We start from the raw sequence: 27,691 nt of genomic DNA, 5'->3' as shown, positions 1-27,691 counted from the left end.
ATTAGACAATACCGTGTACGTATACGTAGAGAAATATTGAGCATGCAATAATAGACACTTATACATATAAATATAGATAACCATGCAAAACAGTACCATTGGTATGTACATATATATTAATATGCAATTCATACCCACTTAATCGCATATAAATATTTACGGGCGTATTAACATGATTCATGCATATTTCTAGCTTAAGACGTAAATAATAATCCATAAACTATTACATTATACTACATACATGGCATTCATGTAAATAACTAAAAATAAAAACAACACTAAAAATTTGGAACACAGAAGCTAAGCTAGTCCGCCAAAGAAATGAAACAGACGTTTCAATCCGTCGACGTGATTAATCCCAAAAGATATTTGAAATTTCAGGTATAGGTCCAGAAAGTTAGGTCTGGATATGGATCAGGATTTAGCAGTGGATGTTAGGGCTATTAGATGAGCAGTAAATTAGCAAAGTCACCCGGACGATGAGTCCGCATTTCGCAGCGTCGCCGTGTCAATTATGCCACAATGAGTTCAACTTTTCACAGAACTCTTATAATCACCTGCAGTGTACTTTCCCAGTCCTAACTTTTGGTACCTGGAAGTACAGCAAAAAATCCGTGAGTGATCAGGTCAATTGCGAGACAAAATACGAAATTAAACAAAAAAAAACGTAAGAACGAAACGAAAAGGAAGAAAGGAAAAGAGTGGGGGTTCCGCCTTGATGCAACTTCCAATCTGTAGCACAAGTCCTATGCCTTTAGAACGGCAGCGGCGCCATTTTGATATTGCTCTTTTTACTACGTTAGAGATTTACTCTCTAATTTGGCGAAAAATGCGAATTCAAAGATTTCCTTACTCACGATCTTCGTGTTCGTAAAGTTGAAGTAAGGATTCGAACCAACCTAAAGTCTAGGACAACTACAACTTGGTTTTTACTCTTAGGGAACTAGTGAGTAAGTTTAATACTAATACTAGGTTTCTTTCCTACACAAACATTATGAAAAACATTAAAATTCAAAATCATGCAACTAAGACACAATACAATTTACTAAAGAAAAGGTGGAGAGCTAATCCTCCTCATGTGAAGATAACTTTTGTTGTTGATTTTAATAAATTCATTTATTCTTCCTAGATTCATAGACAAGTCCTAATAGAAGAAAACTTGATCCCTAACATGTATGGCTCATATCTAAGCTCATACATGTTAGCAAGTGGAACCAAGCAATGACTTATCTCTAAGCTCATCACTTTGATTCCTAACTAGACACTACACCAACTATCATTTTGGGATAAGATGTAGGTCTAGTTGTTCTTTCTAACCAACTTACCAAACCAACAACAAATATTTTTCCTCGCATGAGTTGGATTAACTCCCCAAAAGGGAAGTTAGCTCATGATCATTGGGATAAAGGATTACAAGTTAGAAGTACAAAAAGAGAGAGAGAAAAGGGAAGAAGAAGACTAACTATCTAAACTCACTTGCTTTCTATTTATTTTCTAGAAGAAAACCAAAGTTTCCTCCATTAAAACTATTACAAGTTTTTCTTACAAAACTAAAAACTAAGTAATAAAAATGACTAAGGAACTAAAATAATACAAGGTAAGGAAAAGAAGTCAAGGGAGTAAATGGAGTGTCCCCCCCCCTTGTTTTGTTTTCTTCTCTATTTGAGAGAAATCTCATTTCTTCCCACGTGAAACATCAAACCACATTTACTTCATTTTTATCCACCACATTAAAACAAAGTGACACCTTGCCTTTTTTTTTACTATTAACACCTAATCTAATTAATTACATGCAAGGTGTCAACTTTGCACCAATAATTTGTCATTTTTGTCTTGACATGCTCCATGATTGATGACTCATCCAATCTTGTGGGCCCGCATAGTGGGTCCTATGTGCAGTCCAGTGGCGGTCCGATCTTTGGGCAATTTTACAACTTCCTGCCTATGCGTAGAGTTCATCGCCCTGATTGTCTGAGCAGCTCACTTGTCGCATTCGGAGTCCTGGTTCAAGAGGTAGGAGCTTCGGAAGTTTGATGCTTCTGTGCGGATTTGGAAGAATTTATATATATGTCGTTCCTCGTGCTTTATCGCAGGTTTAAATAATATTTCTATGTTTACTGCGAATACCTGCAAAAGTATGAAAACATATTTATTTCATGATTATTAAACACATAATTAACTAAATTTATATGTCTCAATGGGGTTTCATAATACACTTTTGGGTGCTTATCACTGTATATATATATATATATATATATATATATATATATATATATATATATATATATATATATATATCCGCCGACTAGGTCGACAAACTATTCTAACATACCATCTGGACATACCTAACCAACCGTCGGATCAAACAAAATCTAACATCCAGATCTACTTTTAAAAAACAAAACAAATAAAATTGAAAAGGGGCGAAAATGTCATTTTGTTTCGCAAAAGAAAAACCCATTTTCTTCTTTCGTAGCTTTTTCACCAAATAAAACTCGTTCTATTTCTTCTTCTTCTTTACTCACGTATTTCTTTCTCCACCAAAAACAAGACCACCAAAGAGAAGAACGACTCGCCATCTCTCGTTCCTATCTTAAACTTTTTCATGCTCATTATCCCTCGTGAACTGGGGTGAAAGAACAATATTAAAGGTTTGGTTTTTTTTTTTTTTTTTTTTTTTTGGAACTTTTGGTATCAATTTTCAGTGATTATAAAAACCTAGAATCAAAGTTTAATCTCATGTCTAACGTCACTTGTAGTATAGGCACATTATGTTCAATGGAAGTATATTTATATGTGGGCACTTTTGAATAATAATTGAATGAAATATGAGATGCATGCTTTTTCAGACATAGTTAAGATGCTACCTCTTGTGCAATTATATATAAAGACTAATCAGATTGAGTTTAAGAATTTTGCAAGACTTCTAACATCCCTAACAGGTGCTAAGTTCATAAAAAAGTTGAGATTGATTCCACTAGACTTTGAAATCTTCATATAGGCAGTATACCAATAGCTACGAGGTACTCGATTTCATTTACTTTGCTATTTCAAAACCTTTATTCAAGGCGATACTTCTTGCTTATGCCAGACTTTGCTATTAAATATTCTATACCCTTATATAAGTGCATGCAACAAGAAGATAAAATCTGAGCCCTTTTAACATATGTAGAAAGAAATATTGTCCTTCATGAATTGATTGTATGTAATTTTTTCTAAGTTGTACTTGTCAACATTTCTCTATTTAATTCATCAATTTGTTATTTGTTGTTTTTTTGGTACCAGAAATGACTTTGAATGGAGTCTCTGATGTTCCCGATTCAGTACTAGTGGATTCTTCTCCAACTGAAGCCACAAACGAAGACATACAATTGTTAGAAGCACCGTATGTAGGGATGTCGTTTAATAGTTTCGAGGAAGCAAAGAAATACTACAAAGAGTATGGTCAACAACAAGGATTTGAAACGCATGTTAGGAGTGCAGATAAGAGACAATCACATGTGGACGTACCTTCTTGTGGTCTCTTGGTTTGTTCACGTGAGGGGATCCATAACAAAAAAGAAGATATGTCTATTAGAGTGTCAAGAACATCAAGAAACACTTCGACTATCAGGTGTGATTGTAGAGCAAGAATGAGACTGGCAAAGAAAAAACTTGACAATATATACACAGTTACATTGGTTGAAAACAACCATAGTCATGGCTTGGTTTCTCCGTACAAGAGGGGTTCAATGAGGTCGAATAAATCTATGCCAAAAGTAGCAAAGAACTTGATAGAGATTTTTGATAATGAGGGTTTACCAGTGGCAAAAATTGCATCAGTTTTCTCTGGGGATGCAATTGGGCTTACTTCAAAGATGTGTCAAAACTATTCTGCCACAAGAAAGAAACCAAAAGAAAATGACGCGACGGCTGTACTTGATTACTTTAAGCAAAAGAATGCAGAAAATCCTCAATTCTACTACGTTGTTCAACTAAATCCAAGTGGTACTGCAGTTAATATTTTTTTTGGATTAAAGGACGGTCTCGGGTGCAGTACGAATACTTTGGAGACGTTGTATCTTTCGATACAACTTACCGGACTAATATTTATAAAATACCTTTTGCCCCTTTTATTGGTGTCAACCACCATTTGCAATCCATTCAATTTGGGTGTGCATTATTGCTTGATGAGACTAAGGAAACATTTGTGTGGTTATTTCAGACATGGCTTGCAACTGTGGGTGGTCGCCCTCCAACTTCAATTCTCACTGATCAAGACCGAGCGATGACTGGAGCGATTGCTAAGGTATTCCCCTCTACACAACATCGTCATTGTTTTTGGCATGTTTCAAATAAATTTTCAGAGAAGTTGGGGCATGTCTACCATAAAAACAACACCTTCGCTACAGAGCTAAATTTCGTTCTTAAATCCTATAGGATAGATGATTTTGAAAGCAGGTGGCCTGCACTGATGGTAAAATACAATTTGGTGGAGCATAGTTGGTTGAATGAAATGTATGAGTTAAGAAGAAATTGGGTTCGGGTTTATCACTTAGACACTTTCTTTGCTAGAATGAACACAACTGGATGGAGTGAATCAATGAACTTTTATTATGATAACTTTGTGTATGAACACAAGTTCTAGCCTATAATGTCCTATGTTCTAATCCTATCACTACTCCCTCTTTCTCCCTCCTCTCTCATTTTCCTTTCTTTCCTTTCTCCCTTTCTACTCATACTGTTCCTACTTATATACCTCCTCCTCTTTTCTCATCCGTTGATCGCCCTCTTATCCTCTGGTCCACACTGGGGCACCTGTCCTCTTAGGGTTCCACGGCCTTGCTGCTGTACCCCCATCTCTTCTCTACTAAGTTGCCTCCTCTTTAACTCTGACTATCTTTTTTCTTCTGCTCCTATACGGCCTGTCCCCCTTTAGGGTGCCGCGGACATGATCTGGTGCTTCGCGCCTCCGCTCTCTTATCTTACTTCTAGCCCACGAGCATGCCACCTCGGTCGTCCTAAAATAGCCTAATACAGATGCCCCCTCTCAGCCCTCGGATCTGCTTGGGTCCTTGGGCTGAGACTCGCCAGCTAACCCCTTGAGGTGTTGTCCCATCCAAGGTCCTATCGCTTACCTCTGAGGAATCATTGCATCTGACATCCCTGCTCCCACGCTTGCTTCGAACCATGTGTCATCGAACACGTGTCTCATAGCACGTGCCTCTCCTTGCACGCGCCACCGCCTTTGGCCCCTCGAGCTTTATGCGAACACGTGTCTCACCCAGTGTGGTTCCCTTTTTCCCTGTTTTTTCTTTTCCACTTCTACCCCTGCCTCTTCGAATCCCACCTAAAACAAAACTCTTTGCTCCCCCTTTGTCTTCCTCACTTCCCATCTTTTCCCTTCGACTCCTTGTGACTGCCTCACCTGTTCTCTAGCCCCTAAGCCATCCACCTCCCTCTTTCCTTTTCTTCCGGTGAGCTGTACATCCTTCTTGCTCTTGTTCCACCGTATAGCATCATCAGGTTCAGCTTCTGTCCTTCATCAAGTTTGTGTTTTCACCTTCTCTCTTTTCATTTGTAAGTGCTCTCTTTCTTTTTTCTTTGACTACACGCGTTTATTTTCCCCTTCCTCTGTTCACTTCTTTCACCCTTGCACACTCTTTATGATCCCAAACCCAACTCACCATTACCCACTGGTCACCACCATGTCGGACTCTCATTCTGGGGGTTCCTCCGCTACCAGATCCGACGGCTTTAGGGCTTCTCCCTCCAAATCCGCTGACTCCCCAACCCAATCTGAACCGTCTATATCCACCGCGAACCGGTCAGAGTCCCCTACTCTCTCCTCCGCAGCCCCCTCTACCTCGGGGAGACCCTCAACGCTTCCCCCCCTCCCCCCTTCTCATTCGGGAGGCCTAACTTGGCCCGCCCAATATACATATTGCATCCCGGGAGATGTGGTGTTAGAGCACGTACCAAGCGTCACCCACTTTCCCCACCTTGTTCCGCCGCGGCCCGGATGCTTAGTGGCTACTGTGGGGCAAATCGCCGCTGAGCTCCGCTTCCCCCTATCCTTACTGGACGTTGAGGTTTGCAATCACTTCAACATCCCGCCGTGCCAAGGCATTGGCAACTTCTGGCGCATCATGTACACCGCCAACTATTACAACAGGACGAATACTCCGCGGATTGGCGTGCATGATATCACGGCTCATTACTTTATAAAAAAGAGCACTAAACTGGGGAGTATAGGATATCAATCGTTCTGCGTGCGCCCGCAGAAGAAGTCCTTTGTTATCTGGGTCACCACCTCAGACAAGGTGTGGCACCACTACCCCCTGTATGTGTCTGGGAATTTCCTTTCCGCAAATCTCCCTCCTGAGCTGTCCCTTAGACACTCCCATTTCATTGATCATGGTGAGTTTAGTTATCTATTGAGTTTGCCCTTAATGTGATACCCTTCTTACCCAGTTTGTTCCTCTGTGTTTCAGGTTGGGCCCCGGACTCACAATCCCACATGTACGCTGGCGTTAACTCCGAAGTTCTCAACAGACCTCATGGCTTAGGCGAGGCCCAGTGTAACATCCTCGGCATCGACCCAGAAAAGGGCATCCCACTTCTTCTAGATCCTTCCCTTAAAGATATCGGGAAATACCGCGGCCCTTTGTACCTTCTTCCGCCACCCAAGGAGAGGAAACCCAAACTCTCTCCCCCTAAAATCCAGCGACGCAAGCGCCCGGTCCATCGGTCTTTTGGGTTCACCACCAAAATCTCCCACAGTCAAGCCCTTGCCCAAAAGGCCGCGGCTGCCAAGACTCGGAAGGCCCCTGCTGGTTCCTCAGTGCCCATTCCTGCCCCGGTTCCCCGCTCCTACTCTTCCATAGCCGATTGGGAGGACGGCTTTGCTCCTATTGCCAACATGGATGTCTCCAAACTGAAGCTCTGGGGAAAGTGACTCCAAGGGCGAGGCTCCCTCTAACACCACGGCTAAAGGTCCTCCCGCTAAGAAGACCAAGACAACCGCTTCCACCTTGAAGCCTGCTACTTCTTGGTCTCCGTCCCCGCGGCCAGTAGCTCCCCTCCACCATCCTGGGAAAGAGGCTGCTCCCATCGGTTCCCTACCTCCGGGGCCAGTCGAACTCTGGCACCCTCAATTCAAGGCTAGGGACCGCTACATCACAACAAGGGACTCCACGCTAGACATCCCTGCGGTAGTCGCCTCTCTATTCTTCAGCTCCCATCTCCCGCGAGACCAGGCTTACGGGGACTCCGGCTCCTTTGCCTCCCACCGAGCTGCGATTTATACTGGCTGGGAGAGGGTACCCCCTTTTCTCCTTTATTATTCTCTACTACTTAAGCTCTTCCTAAGTTTGTCCCCTTTTTCAGATGAGCCTTGATGTGGGCTATGTTATCCGTGGTCTTACCAACACCTTGGATGCCCTTGAGACGGTGAAGGCGGAAATCCACGGGCCCGAGGGATGGAAGGCCAAATATGCTAAAATGGAGGCCGAGAGAGATGATGCCAGCCTTTCAGCCATCAAGCAGCATAAGGAGCTCCAGTGTGCAGAACAGGTGCATCAAGACTATGTGGCCGGCGTCAATTCCCAGTTGGAGCGACAGAGGGAGTCGGATAGGGCCGCGGCTAAGAGGGACCTGGAACAATCACTGAAGGATGCCGCCGAACATTTCAAAACCTTGGCCTCCAAAAAGATCTCCAGGGAGCTGAGGCAGTAGTTAGAAGCCCTCACCGCCGCTGGGCGTCTGCTTCCTGACCAATCACCTGCTACTGCCCCTCCGAATCCGTGGTCGCCTCTCCTGCTTTGGACCATGAGGTCGCTGTCCAGCTTGGCGTGTCATCCTCCCCTATAGATGTGGATGAAGTCACTGAGGCAGCGGAGGAGGATCGACTATCGGTGGATGCCTCGGAAGACCCTAAGTGACGCTTGCCTGTATTCAGCTTTTAAATGTTGGTTTGTCTGGTCATGTACTTCTATGAACTCGATTTCTTTTTTGTTGCAACTTGTGGGCTTGGATTTCTGGGTAGTCCCAGCAAGCCGCGGATGAATGCACCTCTAGCACAACACTTTGCCCCCAATTAACTGGGTGATAGACATGTCTCTTTTTCAATACCGAACACTTTTATTTTTGCACTTGTTGACTCCTTTGCGTTGTATTGTAGCTTGCCTGACCTAGCCTTTTATCCAACGCTCCCCCCTAGGCGTTGGAGCCGTTGAGTGTGCCTAGTCCACTCAGAGTACCCCCAAATTGAGCTTGGAGATGTTGAGGGCCGCTGAGTATGCCCGGGCCACTCAGCGTGCCCCCAAGTTGACTTTGGAGATGTTGAGGGCCGCTGAGTATGCCCGGGCCACTCAGCGTGCCCCCAAGTTGGCTTTGGAGATGTTGAGGGCCACTGAGTATGCCCGGGCCACTCAGCGTACCCCCAAGTTGACCGTGGAGAGGTTGAGGGCCACTGAGCATGCCCGAGCCACTCAGTGGGCCATCAGTTTGCTTTTAACTTGGAGCCCCCTGTCCGCTGCCTTTGACGTAAATCATGAATGAATTTACATACAATAGATGGATGAAGATTGCTATTACTTTCACTGACATATTAGCCGATTCAAAATATCATTACAAAGCGCGCATGAAGCAAATACATTTTTTTTTTTAACTTGAACAAGACAAAGACAAACTAATGATAAAATCACTCATGGAATTTCTTCAACATCCGGATATTCCACGACCGCTTGATGTCCTCCCCTAGTGCTGTCTACAATCTGTAGGTTCCGGACGTTCCGGCCTCCACCATGGTATAAGGTCCTTCCCAGTTGGGACCCATCTTCCTTTCGGTCTCCTCCTTGGTGGATGGGGTCACCCTCCGAAGTACTCGGTCACCAACCATGAACCTCTGTGGTTTCACACATTTGTTGTACTGTCTCTGCAGCCTCCTGTGGTACTCTTCCAGTCTGATGCGAGCGGTGTCTCTTCTCTCCTCCGTGAGGTTCAGCTCTTCGGCCAATAATTTCTCATTAACCCCCGCCTCCACTGCCTTGGTCCTAGTCGTTGGAGCCATCATTTCCACCGGGATCAATGCCTCCACTCCATAGGCCATCGCAAACAGGGATTCTCCTGTAGATGTCCGTGGCGTAGTGCGATACGCACACATAATACATGGTTCAACTCATCTTCCCAGCACCCTTTGCGCTCCTCCAGCTTGTTCTTTAAATTATCCATGATTACTTTGTTGGAGGACTCTGCCTGACCATTCCCCTTTGGGTTATAAGGGGAAGAAAAACCTTGCTTCACTTTGAAGGCTTGGAGGAAGGCTCTCACCTTTTCTCCCGTGAACTGAGTTCCGTTGTCCGCGATGATGGTATGCGGCAACCCAAATTTGCATATTATATTCTCCCACAAGAATTTTCTCATCTGTTCCTCTTTCACCTGCTGCAGAGCCACCCCCTCAACCTATTTCGTAAAGTAATCGGTAGCGGCTAGCAGAAATCTCCTTTTCCCGCTGGCCATAGGCAAAGGTTCGGTCCAACGACATCCAGCGCCCACATAGCAAACGGCCATGGGCTGAGAACTTTGTGCAAAGGTTCTGCAGAAGTGTGTATCAGCGGCGTAAATATCTGGCATTTCTATCATCTCTTGGCATACTCAGTAGCGTCCCTTTTCATGTGAGGCCAAAAGTACCCCTGTGATAGTAGCCGATGAGCAATTGTCCTTCCCGCCGAGTGGCTCCCACAATCTCCTTCGTGAACTTCACCTAATACCTCTTGCACTTTCCGTGGTCCCAAGCATTTCAAGAGCGGTCCACTGACACTCCGCCGATATAATTCACCATCTAGCAGAATGTATCTCCGCGACCTCTGTTCCATTTCCTTCTTTCCCCCTTGTCCTCTATTTCTATCCCCCGTGAGATAATTTTTGATGGACTCCACCTATCCGAGCTCTTGCTCTATGGCTGACCCACCCCTTGGTTTTTTCTTGGTTTGCTTAGCACCCGAACTTCAATGGATCTACCCTCTGTTCCTGGTAGGACCGCGGCAACATATGCCAGGGCGTCGGCATGCCTGTTCTCTCCCCGACTCAGATGAATGAAACTGATTTTCTCAAAATGGCCAGCCCTTCGCTGCAACACCTCTAAGTACTTAGCCATTCTAGGACATCGAGCCGTGAACCCACCATTGACTTGACTTACCACCAAGTTCGAATCATAATATACTTTCAGCTCCCGCACGCCCAGGTCTCTGGCCAAGTTCCTGCGATCATTGCCTCATATTCCGACTCATTGTTCGAAGTAGCGAACCCCAGCTTCATTGACAGTTCCAGGCGAGTATTCTCAGGGGTGACCAGCACCACCCCAATCCCATTACCAGTGTCAGTAGCATACCCATCTGCGAAGACCCTCCATCCATTTCGCATGTCCCACAGGTCCAGGGGGTCTTGATTCGGGGTTGCCTCCTGTTCCATGACCATCTCCTCCCCCCATGTGGGGTCCTTGGTCGGGAAATCAGCCAGAAACTCTGCCATTGCCTGGCCTTCTCCGCAGTTCTGATTTGATACTCAATGTCATACGAGCTCAGCAGCACAGCCCATTTCAACATTTTCCCCGACTTCTCTGCCTTTAATGCATGCTTGAGTGGCAGGTTGGTCACCACTACCACTGAATGAGCGTCAAAATAAGGTTTCAGCTTGAGTGCCAAGAAGACCAGAGCCAAGGCATACTTCTCAATCTTACTATATCTCGTTTTGGCGTCCAACATCATTTTGCTTTGGAAGTACACCGGTCTTTTTGCCTTGTTCACTATCCTGATCAACACTAAACTGACTACGCCCTCTGACACCCCCAGGTATAAGTACAACTTCTTCCCCTGCCCAGGCCGCGACAGGATCGGGGCCCTTCTCAAATATTCTTTCAATTCCTGGAAAGCCTTTTCACATGCCTCGGTCCACTGAAAGTCGGTTGTCCTTCTCAATAGCAAGTACAAGGGTCGGCACTTATCTGAGGACTTAGAGATGAACCTATTGAGTGTCGTGACCATACCGGCCAACCGTTGAACCTCCTTTACGTTCTGTGGAGAGGGCATTTCCAACAATGCCCTTATTTGATATGGGTTGGCTTCTATTCCGCGGTACGTGACTATGTACCCTAGGAATTTCCCAGATGTCACCCCAAACATGCACTTTTTTGGATTCAACATCAGTTTATGCCTTCGTAGTATAGAAAATGTTTCCTTCAGCCCCACCAAATGCTCGTCCTCAGTCATACTCTTCTCCATCATGTCGTCTATATAAATTTCCATCCGCTTTATGATCTTACTCTCGAACATCTTCTCCCCTACTCTTTGGAATGTTGCCCCCGCATTCTTCAAACCGAAGGGTATCCTGGTGTAACAGTAAGTTCCTCCTTCCACTATAAATGTCGTCTTCTCTTGATCCGGGCCATGCATCATCACTTGGTTGTAGCCCATTGACGCGTCCATGAATGAGAAGAACTTATACTATGCAGTACGATCCACCAACTCATTTATCCGCTGCATCGGGTAACAATCCTTCAAACATTCCTTGTTGACGTCCATGAAATCAACACACATTCTTTCTTTCCCATTCTTTTTAGGCACCACTACCACATTCGACAGCCATTCAGTGAACTTGCATTCGCGGATGATACCCCACATCCTTAAGCTTCTTTACCTCTTCTCGAACACCTTGTGCATATTGTGGTTTCATACCCCTCATTTTCTGCTGGACCGGGCGAGCCCCTTCTCGCATATGCAATCTGTGACACGCGAACTCCGGGTCCAAACCCACCAGATCCTCAATTGTCCATGCAAATACATCGCTGTTTTCAGCCAACAAGGCAATCAGTCTTGCTTTCCAATCCTCCGACAAGCTTGCCCTCACATTCACAAACTTCTCCTCCTTGGCCACTCCGATGTTCACAACCTCAATCGCATCCATTGTCTTGCCCCCGACGAGCGGCCTCTTTTCTTCGACCGCAGTCTGTAATTGATATGCTAGCTTGTCCCCTGTCTCCGGTGCCTCGCCACCAGGTACGCAGACAAGATCCCTCGCGGTTACCTGGTGGAGGTTCTGAGCCGCGACCTGATCACCCCTTATCTCGTACATTCCCCTATTCGTCGGGAAACTGATCACCTGGTAATAAGTAGAGGGGATTGTCTTCATCTCATTAATCCACTTTCTCCCCAGGATCGCGTTGTATTGTGAGTTAGTGTCCACTATCATGAACTTGGTGAAAACAGTCACCGGCCCCGCAGTCACTGGCAGTACTAGTTCCCCCAATGGCTCAGTCATATTGTCGTTGAACCCGAACAAGTTAGTCCGCGGAGGCTTCATCTGTTCCCTTTCTATGCCCATTTCTTCCATCGCGCCTCGAAACAGTAAATCCACTGAACTTCCGCAGTTTATCAGTACCCTCTTCACCATGTAATTCCCCATCACTATGGTAATTACCAGCACATCTTCGTGTGGTGAACTCACTGACTCCAGATCCTTTGGAGTGAACTCTATCCTGTCATTGCCTTTGCTACCCCCTGGGACCGGTCACGGGCTACTCACCACTTCGTTTATCTGCCACAGACTGGCTATCTTCCTTACCTTATCCATGTGGGCGTTCTTTCCCAGCGTTTCTCCATTGAATATGACATTTATAGTGCCCAAGATTCTGGCCACAGCCGGAACCCTTTCGATCGGCTGAACTTCCTTGACATGTTCCTTCAGTAATCCTCTCCCAATCATCCTCTCTACCAACCACTGTAAAGCAAAGCACTCATTGGTAGCATGGTTTCTGACCTGGTGGTATGTACAAAATGGCTTTCCCTCTATCTCCTTGGGTGAACTCCACGGTTCCTCGTAATGCCGCTGTCCCTTGATCAGTGGCAAGATTTCCTTTAATAGCTTGTTCAGCAGAGTTACGTCCACTTATCGGTAAGGCTTTCTCTCCTTGTATTCCCTTCGGACTTGTTCCCTACCCCTTTCTGCTCTCTGTGCCTCCCCTCTGTAATTTCCTCTATCTCTGGCCGCGGCCCTATCCTTGTCTCTCTGTCCCTCCGCGACCACTACATGTACTGACTTTTCAGGTTTCTTGTGTTCCTTACTGTTTCTCCGCAAAATGTCCTCATATATGATGTATCTTTCTACCTTCAAGTACAAAGCATGCAGGGTGGTAACCTTAATTTTAGACACTGACTCATGCACCTGGGTCCCCTATTTCAACCCATGCTGGAATGCTATGACAAGCGCGCCATCCAAACTCTCCACCCTCGCCTCCTCCTCCTTGAATCGGCATAGGAAATCTCTAAGTGTCTATGCGGACTTCTGCTTAACATTAAAGAGATCCGCTACGTCCACTACCCTCTTCTTCTGATGGATGAAGTGACCCACGAAAGCTTGCTCCAACTCCTCGAACCTTTGAATGCTCCTCGATGCCAACCGATAATACCAGTCAGATGTTCCCCCTTTCAGACTAGCAAGAAACATCATGCAACGGAGACCATCATACTTCGCCTCTTGCCACAGTGGCATCTGCTGCCGAAAGTGATGCAAATGGTCCACCGGATCTCCTTTTCCATCATACATTTCGAACTGTGGCTGTGTAAGCCTCTTGGGTACCTCTGAATTCTAGACTAAGTCAGCAAGGGGATTCTGATTCAGGCTGTCCACCACCTTCTTGGCCACCCTGTGTTTCTCCTTTTCCATAGCGCGGTTAGCCTCTCTGTCTCTTTCGATCATTGTCTGCACCATTTCCATAGTAATGCCTCCTACATGGTTCCCTCCGCTTTCCTGACAAAGGTCCTCACTCTGCGCTCCCATTTCACTACCCGCAGGTACGGCAGTTTCCGCCTCTTCCTGAGTGCCTTCCCTTTCTCTCCTCAACTCCTCATTTTCTTCTCTAAGTCTACCTACTTCCTCCTGAAGCAACCTAGTTGCCTCAGCCACTGAATCTTCGACTTCCTCTTCCCCCACCTCTATGTTTTCCACACTAGCTGTCTCGTTCTGTACGGCCTCCTCCCTCGTTAGCCTTCCTCTCCCTCATCCTCTACCTCTTCCTCTCTTAGCTGGAGCCAAGCTTTACAACTTCCCAAATCGTGGACCTACCTCGTCCCCACAGACGGCGCCAAATTTATGAGCACAAGTTCTAGCCTATAATGTCATATGTCCTAATCCTATCACCACTCCCTCTTTCTCCCTCCTCTCTCCTTTTCCTTTCTTTCCTTTCTCCCTTTCCACTCATATTGTTCCTACTTATATCCTTCCTCCTCTTTTCTCATTCGTTGATCGCCCTCTTATCATCTGGTCCACACTGGGGCACCTGTCCTCTTAGGGTTCCGCGGCCTTGCTGCTGTACCCCCGTCTCTTCTCTACTAAGTTGCCTCCTCTTTGACTCTTGATAAGAGCCCAAAACTGTAGTTTTAACCCCTTAATAATCATACTTTTAGACCAATTATGTGAATAATAAGTAAGAGTTAATACTGATTACGTGTTTTTATGCATTTCAGGCTTCAAAGTCCATTATGTGCAGAAATGTGCCACTTTAGCTAGATAAAGGAGCAATGGTTGGTTGCTAAGGAGTTCTGTGATTAAAGGCCAAGATTCAAGAAGACAAAGCCTTTCTAAAGCCCGGTCAAAGCTAAAAAGTCAAAGTCAACGCGGGCAGAAACAACACACAAAGTCAGCAGAACTTCCAAAGACCATATCTTTGGACTCAGACCTCGGAATTGGGCCTACCTTATGTCAAAACGACCGGCTTGGAAAGAGCTTTCCAATGGTCCAAGCCTTGACCCAATTAGAGGAGCATACGTGGATGAAACATCTGTCGAAGCCAACTGCAGCTGAAGAGCCCATTTTGGACTAAAGAAATTGGGTTTTGGGCCTGATTCTCTGGCCCAAAACATGGCTCCAAGCCCATGCACGATTTTTGGATCTGAAAGTATAAAAACAAAAGCTTAGCTCTTTGTTAATGGTAGATAGTTAAGGTAGATAGTTAGACCTAGATTAAAAATTAGATTAGTTAGCCTCCATTAATGAGTTTTAGAACTTAGTTTTAGAATTTCATTTCTTGTTTTAGGTTAATTTCTTGAATCATTGAATATCATTCATTAGATAAATAAAATAGTTATTATTCTTGTCATTTCGATTTTTGTTATTTCAATCTATTAGATCTAGTTTTAATTATTGTTGGTTACCATTTCTTAGTTGTTAATTAGATTTTAATTATTGTTTAATTTAGATTAATAAATTTCGAATCTTGATATTATGTTTAGTTTAGATTCATATGGAAATGATTGCGGAATGATTCTCGGCTAAACCTCCATTAGAGGGGGTTGAGAAGCCTTGATGAAAGCTTGATTCCGATTATCGTAGAGTCGTCGTAATTTCTATTCCACTCTAGAAACGATTAATTCGCCATGAGAATGGGTTTAATCATTCACATGCTAGTTATGAATTGGTAGAAATGTCATGCGTAATTAGGGATTAGGAAGAACCAATTGTTCTGCGTAGCAGTTCAATTCGGATTACTGACGATTATCTCGTTAGTGAGTTAAGTTGAGTTAAGGTGGAATCAATCCCCCCTAATTCCTTATTATAGAATCAACGTAGTATTTTCGTAGTTGAATCAATTATAGTTTGTATCTTGTGGGTAGTTGCATTATAGTATAATTCCCCCTCGTAAAACTCTCATTAGACTTAAGACCGATTAATTAGACTAGGAAACATTCCATGCTAGAGAACTAGGAGTGGAACGAATTTGTTACTCCACTCTATTTCGATAGAATTGAGAGTAGAAACTTTGATAAATATAGACACGTTGAAAGTTTTAGTTTACTTACATTTTGAGTTCATCGTTCATTTCGTAGGTAAACTATTCATTTTATGTTTTATCAAATGGCGCCGCTGCCATCTTAGTTTCACTTTAGCATTGTTTTCATAGTATAATTAGTCATTTTTAAGTCTCATTTCACCCACCCACCCTTGTTTGATTCATACTGTGGTTGTCCGTTTCAGCATTGAAAAGTTCCGCGAAAAATTACACGGGCGACGAAATTAAAAGCGAGCGCACTGCGCCGACGCCGAACCTTGGAACCTTGGTAGCGACCAGCTAAGTTATTGGAACTCTGAGCGCACCCGCGGCTGAAATTTGCCGGATTTCCACAGGTTTGTTTCGAACTTCGATTTTTCAAGTTTTTCAGTGTTTTAACTTGTTATATACACTGAACACGCATAAACAAGACGCTATTCATAAGCGAAGCAAGGACGCAATCAGGTATTCCTTTCTCCCACACCTCGCATCTCCAGTTAGAGGTTTCTACTAGTATATCAGAATTGTTTGGAGTGTCGCATGTTTAGTTAAGTTCGACTTAGTCTTGCATGAGATTAAGGTCTGGTCGAAGAAAAACAACTAACGTAATTACACGGCTACGTCAACAAACAAGTCTATCTAGTTTCCCACCCACTACACCTCTAGCTACTATTTCACACACACCACCTGATATTATGGCTGAAGAAAGAGAGACTCCTCTCTCTGACTTTTATAAAGCCTTGAGCGATAGCCCTAAATCTTGCATTGTTCTAGCAGGCCCAGTGGGGGATTTCCGCATCCCCCCAAATATATTTAATTTGTTACCCGTTTGGGGCACATGCGTAGGATTGAACAAGTCCTTACAACATTCCACCATCCTACGGTTGGTGTGGAACAAATTAAATTGAGGGTATTCCCTTTCACCTTAGCTGATAAGGCGGCGTCTTGGTTAACTACCCAAGCGCCTAATTCTATGGACTCGTGGGCCAAACTTGTTCAAATTTTATGGAACATTTTACCCACCCCTAAAGACGGATGAAATGCTTTCCAAGATTCACTTCTTTTCGGCCAGAATCCTCATGAATCATTTTCGAGGCTTGGAATCGTTTCACCGATCTCCTTATAGAGTGTCCACACCATCACCTAGCAAAAGACACGTTAGTTCGTGCCTTTTTTCAAAGGACTTCTACACCACCATAAAGAAGTCCTAGACATAATGAATGGGGTAGTTTCCTAAGTAAAGGAGCCTCGAGGCATATAAATTTTTGGAAGATCGGACTAAAGCGTAATAATAATTGGGGGTAGTGACGATTACTCCGCTCCGCTAGTTCTTCTTCAACAGTTAAGGCTACCAGTATGTTTGAGGTTAAATCAGATCCTGAGCTTAAAACTCTAATTGAATCCCTCACAAAAAAGGTAGAGGCCATTTCTGTACAACAAAAGCCTATCCCCGTCATGAATGTAAATCCAAATCCATGTAGTTTTACATTGGAGTCCCGAGCATCCCGACTCCCATCGGCCCTATAGCCTATGAACATTCTTGTTCCATTAATAGTGAACCTAACGCCCTTGGAGACAAAATCCCAACTTCGGTTGGAGAAATAACCAACAAATCACACCGGCCTAGAGGGTACAATAATCAATATGTTAGGCCAACGCACGCTTATAACCAAGCTCCACCACAACAAGGGACGGGATCGGGGTAATTATAATAATTATAACAACCAAAGCTTAACCCTCGACAAAGTCAAGCACAAGGTCAATGTTGTTATAATAATTATAATGCTAATAGAGGTATCGTTCGAGAAATAATAACTATCACAATCCGCCCATAAATAATCAACGCGAGATAGTTCCAAATACACCACCACGTGACCTACGCACCCACACAACCGGATCGTCTTGACACCTTCATACAAGTGAGCCAACAACTTTTCCAAACCATGGCTCAATCTAACTAACACATTCTACAATCCGTTAATAATTTAAACCAACAGTTAGCCCAAGAGAAAGCCCAACCAAAAGGCGTTTTTCAGGCCAAGCGATACCCAACCCCTAGAACGACAAACACACGCGAGGAGGTAAACGCGGTAATACTAGTACGGAAACTACAACCGTAGGTGAGCTAAATGCCATCACCACTCTCCTTTAGTTTCTCCTATACGTGCTTCATGATTTTTTAAATCCACCTAGTAAACAAATACTTCCCAAGGATAAACCACTTGACACCTTCATTTTAAGACTTGAGACAGTCCCTAACTACACCATGAATGAGTTTTGTGCTAAACCCACATCCTCATTTTTTCCATGCTTTCCCTCTAAAACTTATCCCAATCCACCATATTTTCCACAACCATTCACTTTTCCACACTTATTCACTAGGAGACCCTCTCGTTCAAAGATGAAACATAAGGTGCATGCTCGGTTATGTTATAGGTCTATCCGACTTCGCTTTCATTCCACTAGGTCGTGTAGGAAATCTTGGTGCTTGATTGTGTTTGGATATGTTTTCTGTGATATTTATTTATGGAATGATCCACAACTATTTCGGTTGTTAATATATGATAAACTGCATATTCATACATATGTTTAGATAAGTCTAGGGAATCGACTTTAAAAGACCCAAGTTTTAAATCACAATACCAACTTTACGGAGATAGGCCAAACAAAATTTTCAAACTTAAAAGAGTTTTCCAATTTTGTTTGGGGTGCATGATTTTGGTATTCATTTCAAATCATGTTGCCACCCTAAGCTGTCATGTTTACTCGGTAGAGTTTGTGTTAGTTAGTACGCACCGGTTTAATTGTGCTTCATATTATCATATCATCTTTACAATATTGTTTGTTATAGGTACTACCAAATTTTGCCACGCTTTCTATGGTAAATTCTTTTTCCTTATCTCTTTACACTTTGAGGGACAAAGCGTTCGATTGTTTGGGGGTGGGATAGAAACATTTGCAAAAATTAGACACTTTTAGGATGTAAATTACGACTTTTATTTATAAAATGTTAAAAATTATAAAAATTAGTTAGTTACATAATTTAATTGTGCTATTGAATTGTTTCATGAACCCCTTCTCCCAAATTGTTTGGGGGTGGTATAGAAACAAGATGTAAATGTTAAGCACATATTAGGTTGTATATTACGACATTTGTTTAAAAATAATAAAAATAAAAAAAAAAAAAAAAAAAAAGTTTATGCTATACACTTAGGAATATTGGTATTGTTTCTTTCTCTATGCTCTTAATAATCTAGAAGTCTCACGTAGCTTTTGCATTAGAATAGTTTTTAGAAAATTAGGTTAATATGTAGGTAATAATCTTTGCATCTATCTATAAATATATTACATGAGTATCTATGATTGTTTGGTAGTAAGTTTCTGAAATCTAGGCTAGAGTACTTAATCTACAAATCCTGTGAGAATATAGCCTAAAGCCTTATATGAGTGAAACAATTGAGAAATGACACAAGGGAGAAGTATATTCGAATAGAAAATCACACGCGCCCACTTGCTTGACCACTATACCATGTCCTAAGAGAATTTAGGCCCTTTTTGGATCGATATAGCTAGAAATTCGACCTAAGTATATTTTCCGCTAGTAAGCCCCACGAGCCTTTCATTAGCCCTTTCATAAACCACAAATCCTTTACCCTGTTATAAAACAGAACAAAATAAAAAAAATTCAACCTACCCAATTTAGATAAGTCTGAGAATAGAATAAGGAAGAAAGAAGAAGAGAAAAACCACATTATAAACAAAAGTTAGTTAATTGCTTCAAAAAAATAAAGAAAAGAAGTTTCCATCCAAAGAAAAGAAAAATAAAAATAGAAATAAAATAAAAACTCCAAAAAAATAGAATAAAAGGAGTCAAAAGCCAAAGAAAAAGGAAAAAAAAATATGGCTAAGGATGGAAACAAAGTGTAGAAGCAAAAGTAAATAACAAGGTTTTCTCTAGTTACATAATATGAAAACTCTATTATCTCAGACTTGTCCCTTTTGAATATCTATTTCCTTCCTTCTTAAACTATCTCCTAATCCCCGCAACACCTAATAAAGACCTCTAGCTTAATTAGGAATATGTTAGTGGGATAGTAAGTGGCAGATGTGTTTGATCAACTTCGACTTCCTTGTGTGTCATTGAGATTGTAAGGTAAAGTATGCCCAATCTTGTTAATGGAGTAGCAAAACTTGAGTGAAAAAATCAGAGTGATTTTTGTCTTGACTTTTATGTGAGAACCTACTTAAAGACGATATTCCAAAGTTTCAGAAACGGACCTGATACTGCATTTCATAGCATTACTCATTGTATATATGTTTATTTGTAGATGATTGATTATTATGCATATATTAGCTTAAGTTTCGACATGATTATTCTGTATTCATTGCTAGTGAGAGGTATAGATAATTGAGACATAAATAAGGAAACAATAGTTTTATTTCTTAGTCGTTGTAGTATAGATGAAATTTGTGAGTACCTTCATTGGAAAACTCTCACGAGACTATAACTCGTCCACTAGGGAAATCCTAGTGGTTTAAGGCCTTGTTGCATATGGTCAATGCAATCGCACTCAGCGAAACGAGAGTAGATAGAACTCCATTTTTGGTCACTTATTCTAATTTCTCATCTTTGCTTTAGGACAAGCAAATTGCTGTTTGGGGGTGGTTTGATAAGAGCCCAAAACTGTAGTTTTAACCCCTTAATAATCATACTTTTAGACCAATTATGTGAATAATAAGTAAGAGTTAATACTGATTACGTGTTTTTATGTATTTCAGGCTTCAAAGTCCATTATGTGTAGAAATGTGTCACTTTAGCTAGATAAAGGAGCAATGGTTGGTTGCTAAGGAGTTTTGTGATTAAAGGCCAAGATTCAAGAAGACAAAGCCTTTCTAAAGCCCGGTCAAAGCTGAAAAGTCAAAGTCAACGCGCGAAACAAAGACACAAAAAGTCGGCCATAACTTCCGAAGACCATATCTTTGGACTCATACCTTGGAATTGGGCCTACCTTATGTTAAAACGACCGGCTCGGAAAGAGCTTTCCAATGGTCCAAGTCTTGACCCAATCAGAGGAGCAGACGTGGATGAAACATCTATCAAAGCCAACTGCAGCTGAAGAGCCCATTTTGGACTAAAGAAATTGGGTTTTGGGCCTGATTCTCTGGCCCAAAACATGGCTCCAAGCCCATGCACGATTTTTGGATCTGAAAGTATAAAAACAAAAGCTTAGCTCTTTGTTAATGGTAGATAGTTAAGGTAGATAGTTAGACCTAGATTAGTTAGCCTCCATTAATGAGTTTTAGAACTTAGTTTTAGAATTTCATTTCTTGTTTTAGATTAATTTCTTGAATCATTGAATATCATTCATTAGATAAATAAAATAGTTATTATTCTTGTCATTTCGATTTTTGTTATTTCAATCTATTAGATCTAGTTTTAATTATTGTTGGTTACCATTTCTTAGTTGTTAATTAGATTTTAATTATTGTTTAATTTAGATTAATAAATTTCGAATCTTGATATTATGTTTAGTTTAGATTCATATGGAAATGATTGCGGAATGATTCTCGGCTAAACCTCTATTAGAGGGGGGGTTGAGAAGCCTTGATGAAAGCTTGATTCGATTATCGTAGAGTCGCCGTAATTTCTATTCCACTCTAGAAACGCGATTAATTAAGCCATGAGAATGGGTTTATCGTTCACATGCTAGTTATGAATTGGTAGAAATGTCATGTGTAATTAGGGATTAGGAAGAACCAATTGTTCTGCGTAGCAGTTCAATTCGGATTACGACGATTCATCGTTAGTAAGTTAAGTTGAGTTAAGGTGGAATCAATCTCCCCTAATTTCTTATTATAGAATCAACGTAGTATTTCCGTAGTTGAATCAATTATAGTTTGTATCTTGTGGGTAGTTGCATCGTAGTATAATTCCCCCTCGTAAAACTCTCATTAGACTTAAGACCGATTAATTAGATTAGGAAACATTCCATGCTAGAGAACTAGGAGTGGAACGAATTTATTACTCCACTCTATTTCGATAGAATTGAGAGTAGAAACTTTGATAAATATAGACACGTTGAAAGTTTTAGTTTACTTACGTTTTGAGTTCATCGTTCATTTCGTAGGTAAACTATTCATTTTATGTTTTATCAACTCTGACCGTCTTTTTTCTTCTGCTCCTGTACGGCCTGTCCCCCTTTAGGGTGCCGCGGACATAATCTGGTGCTTCGCGCCTCCGCTTTCTTATCTTACTTCCGGCCCGTGAGCATGCCACCTCGGTCGTCCTAAAATAGTCTAATACACTTTGTTAATTCGACGATTACTCTCATGCAATTTGTTCATGGCAACGAAAGAAGTTTGGGATTGATTGCCAAGCATGAAAGAGACTTTGATTACAACACTGAACATAAATGTCGCAATGTCGGTAGAAATGAGTTCCTTTTGAAACATGCTGGCAAAGTGTACACAATAAATGTTTTTAATAAATTTAAGTTTCAGGTGGAAAATGCAAGAAACTACTACAAAATTGTTGAAGAGGTGGTTGACAGGAACGGAAATGGAACTTATTTCTTGAAATCAAGAAAGCCTCAGAATACCAATGTTTGGAAAGTGAGTTTTGATAGAACAACCCTGGAGGCTGAGTGTGAATGTAAGTATTTCAAGTTTATGGGTATACCTTGCGCTCATCTTTTGAAGATTTTTCTGCAGTATGAAGTCGAAGAGATTCCAGCTCACTTTATTTTGAAGAGGTGGACACAAAAGACAAACACTTGCAGGGTCGTGTTTGATGGTGGATTAGTGAACGGTCATGGAAACCAGGAGGCTTTAAGAGTTTCCCATTGCATTAAGGTTGCTACTCAATTGGCATATGATGCAGCAACTAATGTTGAGAGTTACACATTTTTCATAGAGAAAATGAGTGAACTGTCAATCGGCGTTGCCAAGTGCAAGGAAACTCTCACTGAAGAAGCTACTATAGAAGGAGTTACTAAAGAGGTGGCTTCAACTAATGAGAAGCGTAAAGTTGATGTAGCGGAGGTATTTTCTTATCACTTGTTTTTACCGCGATTAAATTTAATTTTAATCTTAACTCCTTAACCTTTGTTTCACAGGTTTTAATTTTGAACCCCAATATTTCTCAAACAAAGGGGAGAAATAAGAGAATAAGTATGGCCGCAGGGAGATAGCCCAAGAAGAAAAGAATGGAAGGTTATGTAAAACGTGCCAAAAGATTGCAAAACATGACTCAAGAAATTGTCCGGACAAGATTCAAAATGTAATAACGTGTTCTATTTTTTTTGTAAATTTAATATTGGATATTTGTTGTCAACTTTTAACATGTATTTTACTTCCAGGCTACTTTTAGCGAGCAAAATGACTAATTAGCAATGGGATGAGATACTGAATTTTGATAGCTGCGGTGTTGAACTTTGATAGGGGTGTGCTAATTTTTTCACATGGAGGGGATGCCAAGCAATAATAAGTGTTGTTATTGGGTGTTTTTTAGTGCTGAATCATTCAATTATTTTTGGTTATGTGAAACAATGTGGTAGACAAAGTGTGTTTAGACTTCAGACTGTGGACGCCGCGTTACTGCAGTGGTCAGCTAGACATTATTTTGTACTACCTCTCAACCTCGACTTTTCTTGTGTTACATCTCATCCGTGATGTTTCATAACAACATTCTAGCAACAACATTCTAGCAACCTAATTATATGAAATAAACATGGATTTTGTGTTTGGTTTGTGGCTTGTTCCTGTTACTCACAAGCTTACCTGTATTATCATTTTCAATTCCTCTGTTTATGTAAAACGGATTTTCTTTAACTATTAGTACTCCAGTTTTTGTTAAATTCATTATGGCGTTAATTGTAGTTCAAGTGTACTGTATTGTTTCGTAATACCACAGGGAAGCTTTTGACTCGACAAATTTTTGATGCACACACAAAAACAAACAAGCAAACCATTAATATCAATCACAAAGACAACTTCTCTACTGTCAATATTAAACCAACATATTTGAATTCTACAAAATGAAACTCTCTTTCAATTCATTGTTTCCTCATCTTGGGGATGAGAAGTAAAGGTTGTTCTTTAAGCAAAGTGATACCAAACTTCTCATTCATATCCAACTCTGACGCGCATATGTTTCCAGGAAGATACCAATCAAACCCATGAACCATCGAAGCAACAATCAATGGAACCAATGCAGCAGCCAAAGGTATCCTGGGCAAATCAACCTTCTAGCACTAAAAGGAATGAGTTCGAAGTCATTTCCCTTGAAATCAATATTGGAATCAAGAAATTGACTCGGATTAAACGTCAATGGATCTTCCCATGTCTCAGGATCTCTTCCTAATGCCCACAAATTTACACAAACATGAGAGCCCTTCGAAATTTTATAATTCATTATCTTACATGTCTCGAGAGCACGATGAGGAACTAGTGATGCAGGAGGCTATAATCCTCCACATTTCCTTCACACAAGCATTCAAGTATGACAGTCTAGGTAGATCAGAATCTCTAACAAAGACACTGTTTATCTCCCTTGCTAGTTCTTCACGACATTGATTGATAAAAATTTGGAAACCCACAAGTCCCCCACACCCACCCACATTTTTTTTTTTTTTTTGAGTATTTTCGCCTGATCAGAAAATGGGGTTTCTATTTCGCGATGAATGAAAGAAAAAAGTGTTACTTTTCGCAAAAAAATAAAAAATAACATATTTATCCCCGTTTTTTGTGTCCCATTTTCTTTTATTTGTTTGGTTTTTTTGAAGTAGATCTGAGTCAGATTCTATTTGATCTGATGGTTGGCTGGGTATGTCAAGATAGTATATTAGAATAGTCTGTGGACGTAGCCGCCCCGTATATATATAATTAATTAATTAATTAATTAATTAAAACCACCTAGCTCCCCCTACCATCCGACTACCACCTAGCGTTTTTTAGAACATTACTTTTTGTTGCTACTTCTCAAACATACCTTCTACATCATGAATTGCTTAATTTTGTGCTTTTGGCTATGTCAACTCAGCTTCGCTCAGGACCATCTCTTGGCCAAGAGATGTGCACTCATTTATTGATGCAGCAATGATTCAGGTGAGCAGGACTTTTTTTCTTTTTATGTGTTCAGATATTCCAAGTGAACAGTTGTGTTCTCATAAAAGTAGTTTTCAACTTTTCATTATCAGGATAGTTCTGTGGTCAGATTGATTGTTCACAGACTGTTGCTTTCTAAGTATTTGTTTTTCTAGGGTTAAGTTGAGTATGTTCGTTGGCTATACGTTGAGAAAAACTTTCTAATTATTTGTTTTTTCTAGGGTTAAGTTGAGTATGTTCGTTGGTTGTACGTTAAGAAAAAAATTTCGTTGTTGGCATAGGATAACTCATATTTCAAATAGAACGAATGTAAGTCTTCTCTTCCATTTCAGAACCAACTTCGGAATAGGGTATGATTGTGCCTTTACAGACTAGTTACTTGAGAGTACTATAATTAGTATATGCTACTGCTATTGACGACTTTTTGTTGATTTTCACAGATCGGTCTTTGTATCATGCATGTGGTGGAGGTCTAATAAAGAATGGTGTTGATCCTGCTGGACTAAACAATCACAATGCCACTACTTTGTCTGTTGATATAGCTCAATTTGGGGAACAAATTATTTTGTATTTGACTTTTGTATGAGCAATAGGACATATGAAGAAGAATGGTGAACCTGTGAATGCAGAAGTAGCCGAGAAAATGGTAAGATAAAGTTTTTATAAATATATGTCCGGTCAACATATTATTAAGCACCTATAAATAAATGTTTTATTGTAATGTTTTCTGTATGACTTGTTGTTGCTGACCTAAAACTTCTCTATTTTCCCATTTAGTTCATTTATGAACTATTTGCTCTGTATAGGATAGTCGGGTGGTAACAAGATTTCTTTTACGGGGTAGACAGAGTTCTTTTACAAGGTTAAGGGGGTGGGTCTTGCACTTTAATAATCTGAATACCAAGTTTGGAGTCTGAGCTAAACTCAAGAAATCTAACGTAACCAGCTTAAGGCTTTGTCAAGTTTTATGTTGTAGTTTTTTTTATTCATCAGTTCAGCATAGGCTCCCAGGTTCGGCAGGAACTCCAAGCTAATACTTTCAGGGACCTCCTAGGTTAAACTAGAATACTGATGGTTAAACTAGAAATGTTAATAGAATAAATGGCATTGAAGGAGAAATATAACATATGTTCTTGTGGAGGTAGGTCGAATGCTCTGCATTATATCTAAGGTAAGGGGTAGAGTGCTTGCAAGTTAAAAATAGGAAAATATCATTTGCTCTTAAAATCTGTTTGAATTTAATTATACTGTTTTTTGAGCTGAGACAGAGTCTCCGTACTCAATAGGTTGAGCCTGACTATTGCAATACTTTAGCCAAACATTTTGTTTATGGTTTGACTGATTTTGCATCGGTGTTTAGAAGACATGGTTCCATGTCAACTGACGTGTAATGAATTGATAAATCTGGAAGATGGGGTTGTGCTACAGAGTTATTTTAGAGGGTTTAGTATTAAGATAGAGAAATCTGGTGATGATGTATTGGTATTGAATGGTGGTGTTCCAATTGTGTTTTATGATGTCTATAATAATGAGAACATAGTTGTTTATTTATATCTGAAAATTATCAGCTTAATAAGAGAACTAACTTGATCCACCACCACGACAGGTTACGAAGCTAGTTGCTGAGATTGACTCTTTTGTATTGTGCATGTGTTGGAGGGCACTTAGAGCATTGTGGTTCATCTTCTTGAGAATGGTGCTGATCCGGCCTGCTGGTTTAAATCAACACAATGTCGCTCCTTTGATTGCTGCTTTACATTCTATTTGGGGAATGTATTATTTTGTAATTGACTTTGGGAAAACTCCAAGATGGTTAATGACATCTATGTTTGATTTATTTTCATGTTTGTACAATTATTGTTATGGAAATTTAAGTCTTTTTTTACTACAACATGTTAGTAGCCAAATCTGTGGATGGATGTGATCACATCAGTGGCGGAGCCAGGAATGTAAGTGAGGGTGAGCCACCCAGAAACCAAGTATAAAACAAACAATACACTAATTTTTTTTTAACTAAAAACAAGTATATTTCGAACATAAAAAAATTATATAAAATAATTGCAATAAGTGTAATATAAAAAAATAATAATAATAATTCAATCTAAATAAATACTTATTCATAGTTATCCCCGGTGTTCTTCTTTTTTGTCATCTTTCTTCATCTTTTGGAAGCGTTGCAAAATCAACTCGGTATTAATGCTATCAAAAACTTCTTTTTCAATATATGTTATTAAACAATCATTCAATTATTTATCTGCCATCCGATTGTTGTTGTTTTGGTAGAAGAGTAGAAGACTTAAATTTTAATATAAAATAATAGAGAATGGAGGAGAGGAGAAGTAGAGTATGTTAGGGGGTTTTTTTCTAGATGTTTTTTTTTTAATAGATACAAGATGATTTCTGTTTGGGTTTATATATGGGTGGATAAATACGAGATAAATAGGAGCACAAATACTACTAGGTTTTCTATTTGCTTTTTTGGTACTGTTGTTTTTTTCGCATACGAGATAAACAAGTCAAATTCTATTTGCTTTTTTGGTACTGTTGTTTTTTTCGCATACGAGATAAACAAGTCAAATATGTACATCAAGTACAACACCCATCACATGACATCTAACACATCCTTTTTGTTTCGCTCAGCACACGCCACCCCCCTTTTTTTTTGCTCTCTTATCACTTGGTTAATCACTTCAGATAGCTCCTTTGTACAGTTGCTTTTAGATTCTTCCTTGAGATTTCTAATTTGTGATGATTTCTCTTTGAAAAATCAAAGAGGAATCTGAG

General features: G+C 40.9%; 2 protein-coding genes and 1 long non-coding RNA gene across 4 annotated transcripts; 1 reads left to right on the top strand and 2 right to left on the bottom strand.

Annotated features, from left to right (window-relative positions):
• Nucleotides 1–8,749: 8,749 nt before the first annotated feature.
• Nucleotides 8,750–9,091, bottom strand: LOC147524590 (uncharacterized). The gene has a single exon (XM_086575355.1). The coding sequence runs from the start codon at nucleotides 9,089–9,091 to the stop codon at nucleotides 8,750–8,752; it is 342 nt and encodes a 113-aa protein (XP_086431481.1).
• A 2,534-nt stretch (nucleotides 9,092–11,625) lies between these two features.
• LOC147524589 (uncharacterized) lies at nucleotides 11,626–12,441 on the bottom strand. The gene has a single exon (XM_086575341.1). The coding sequence runs from the start codon at nucleotides 12,439–12,441 to the stop codon at nucleotides 11,626–11,628; it is 816 nt and encodes a 271-aa protein (XP_086431467.1).
• Nucleotides 12,442–24,745: 12,304 nt separating this feature from the next.
• On the top strand, nucleotides 24,746–26,761 carry LOC147524588 (uncharacterized). 2 transcript variants are annotated; one of them, XR_015197033.1, is made up of 4 exons: nucleotides 24,746–24,907; nucleotides 25,129–25,216; nucleotides 25,348–25,553; nucleotides 26,514–26,761. It is a non-coding gene; the product is annotated as an uncharacterized LOC147524588 (long non-coding RNA). The 2 variants fall into 2 exon arrangements; XR_015197031.1 differs by lacking the exon at nucleotides 25,129–25,216 and having other exon boundaries at nucleotides 24,751–24,907; nucleotides 26,514–26,758.
• Nucleotides 26,762–27,691: the final 930 nt, after the last annotated feature.

The sequence above is a fragment of the Coptis chinensis genome, chromosome 1 (assembly GCF_015680905.1).
Source record: "Coptis chinensis isolate HL-2020 chromosome 1, ASM1568090v1, whole genome shotgun sequence".
In the NCBI taxonomy this organism is placed as follows: domain Eukaryota; kingdom Viridiplantae; phylum Streptophyta; class Magnoliopsida; order Ranunculales; family Ranunculaceae; genus Coptis; species Coptis chinensis.
The sequence above is the reverse complement of the archived record's forward strand: the minus strand, read 5'-3'. Positions and strand labels throughout refer to the sequence as shown.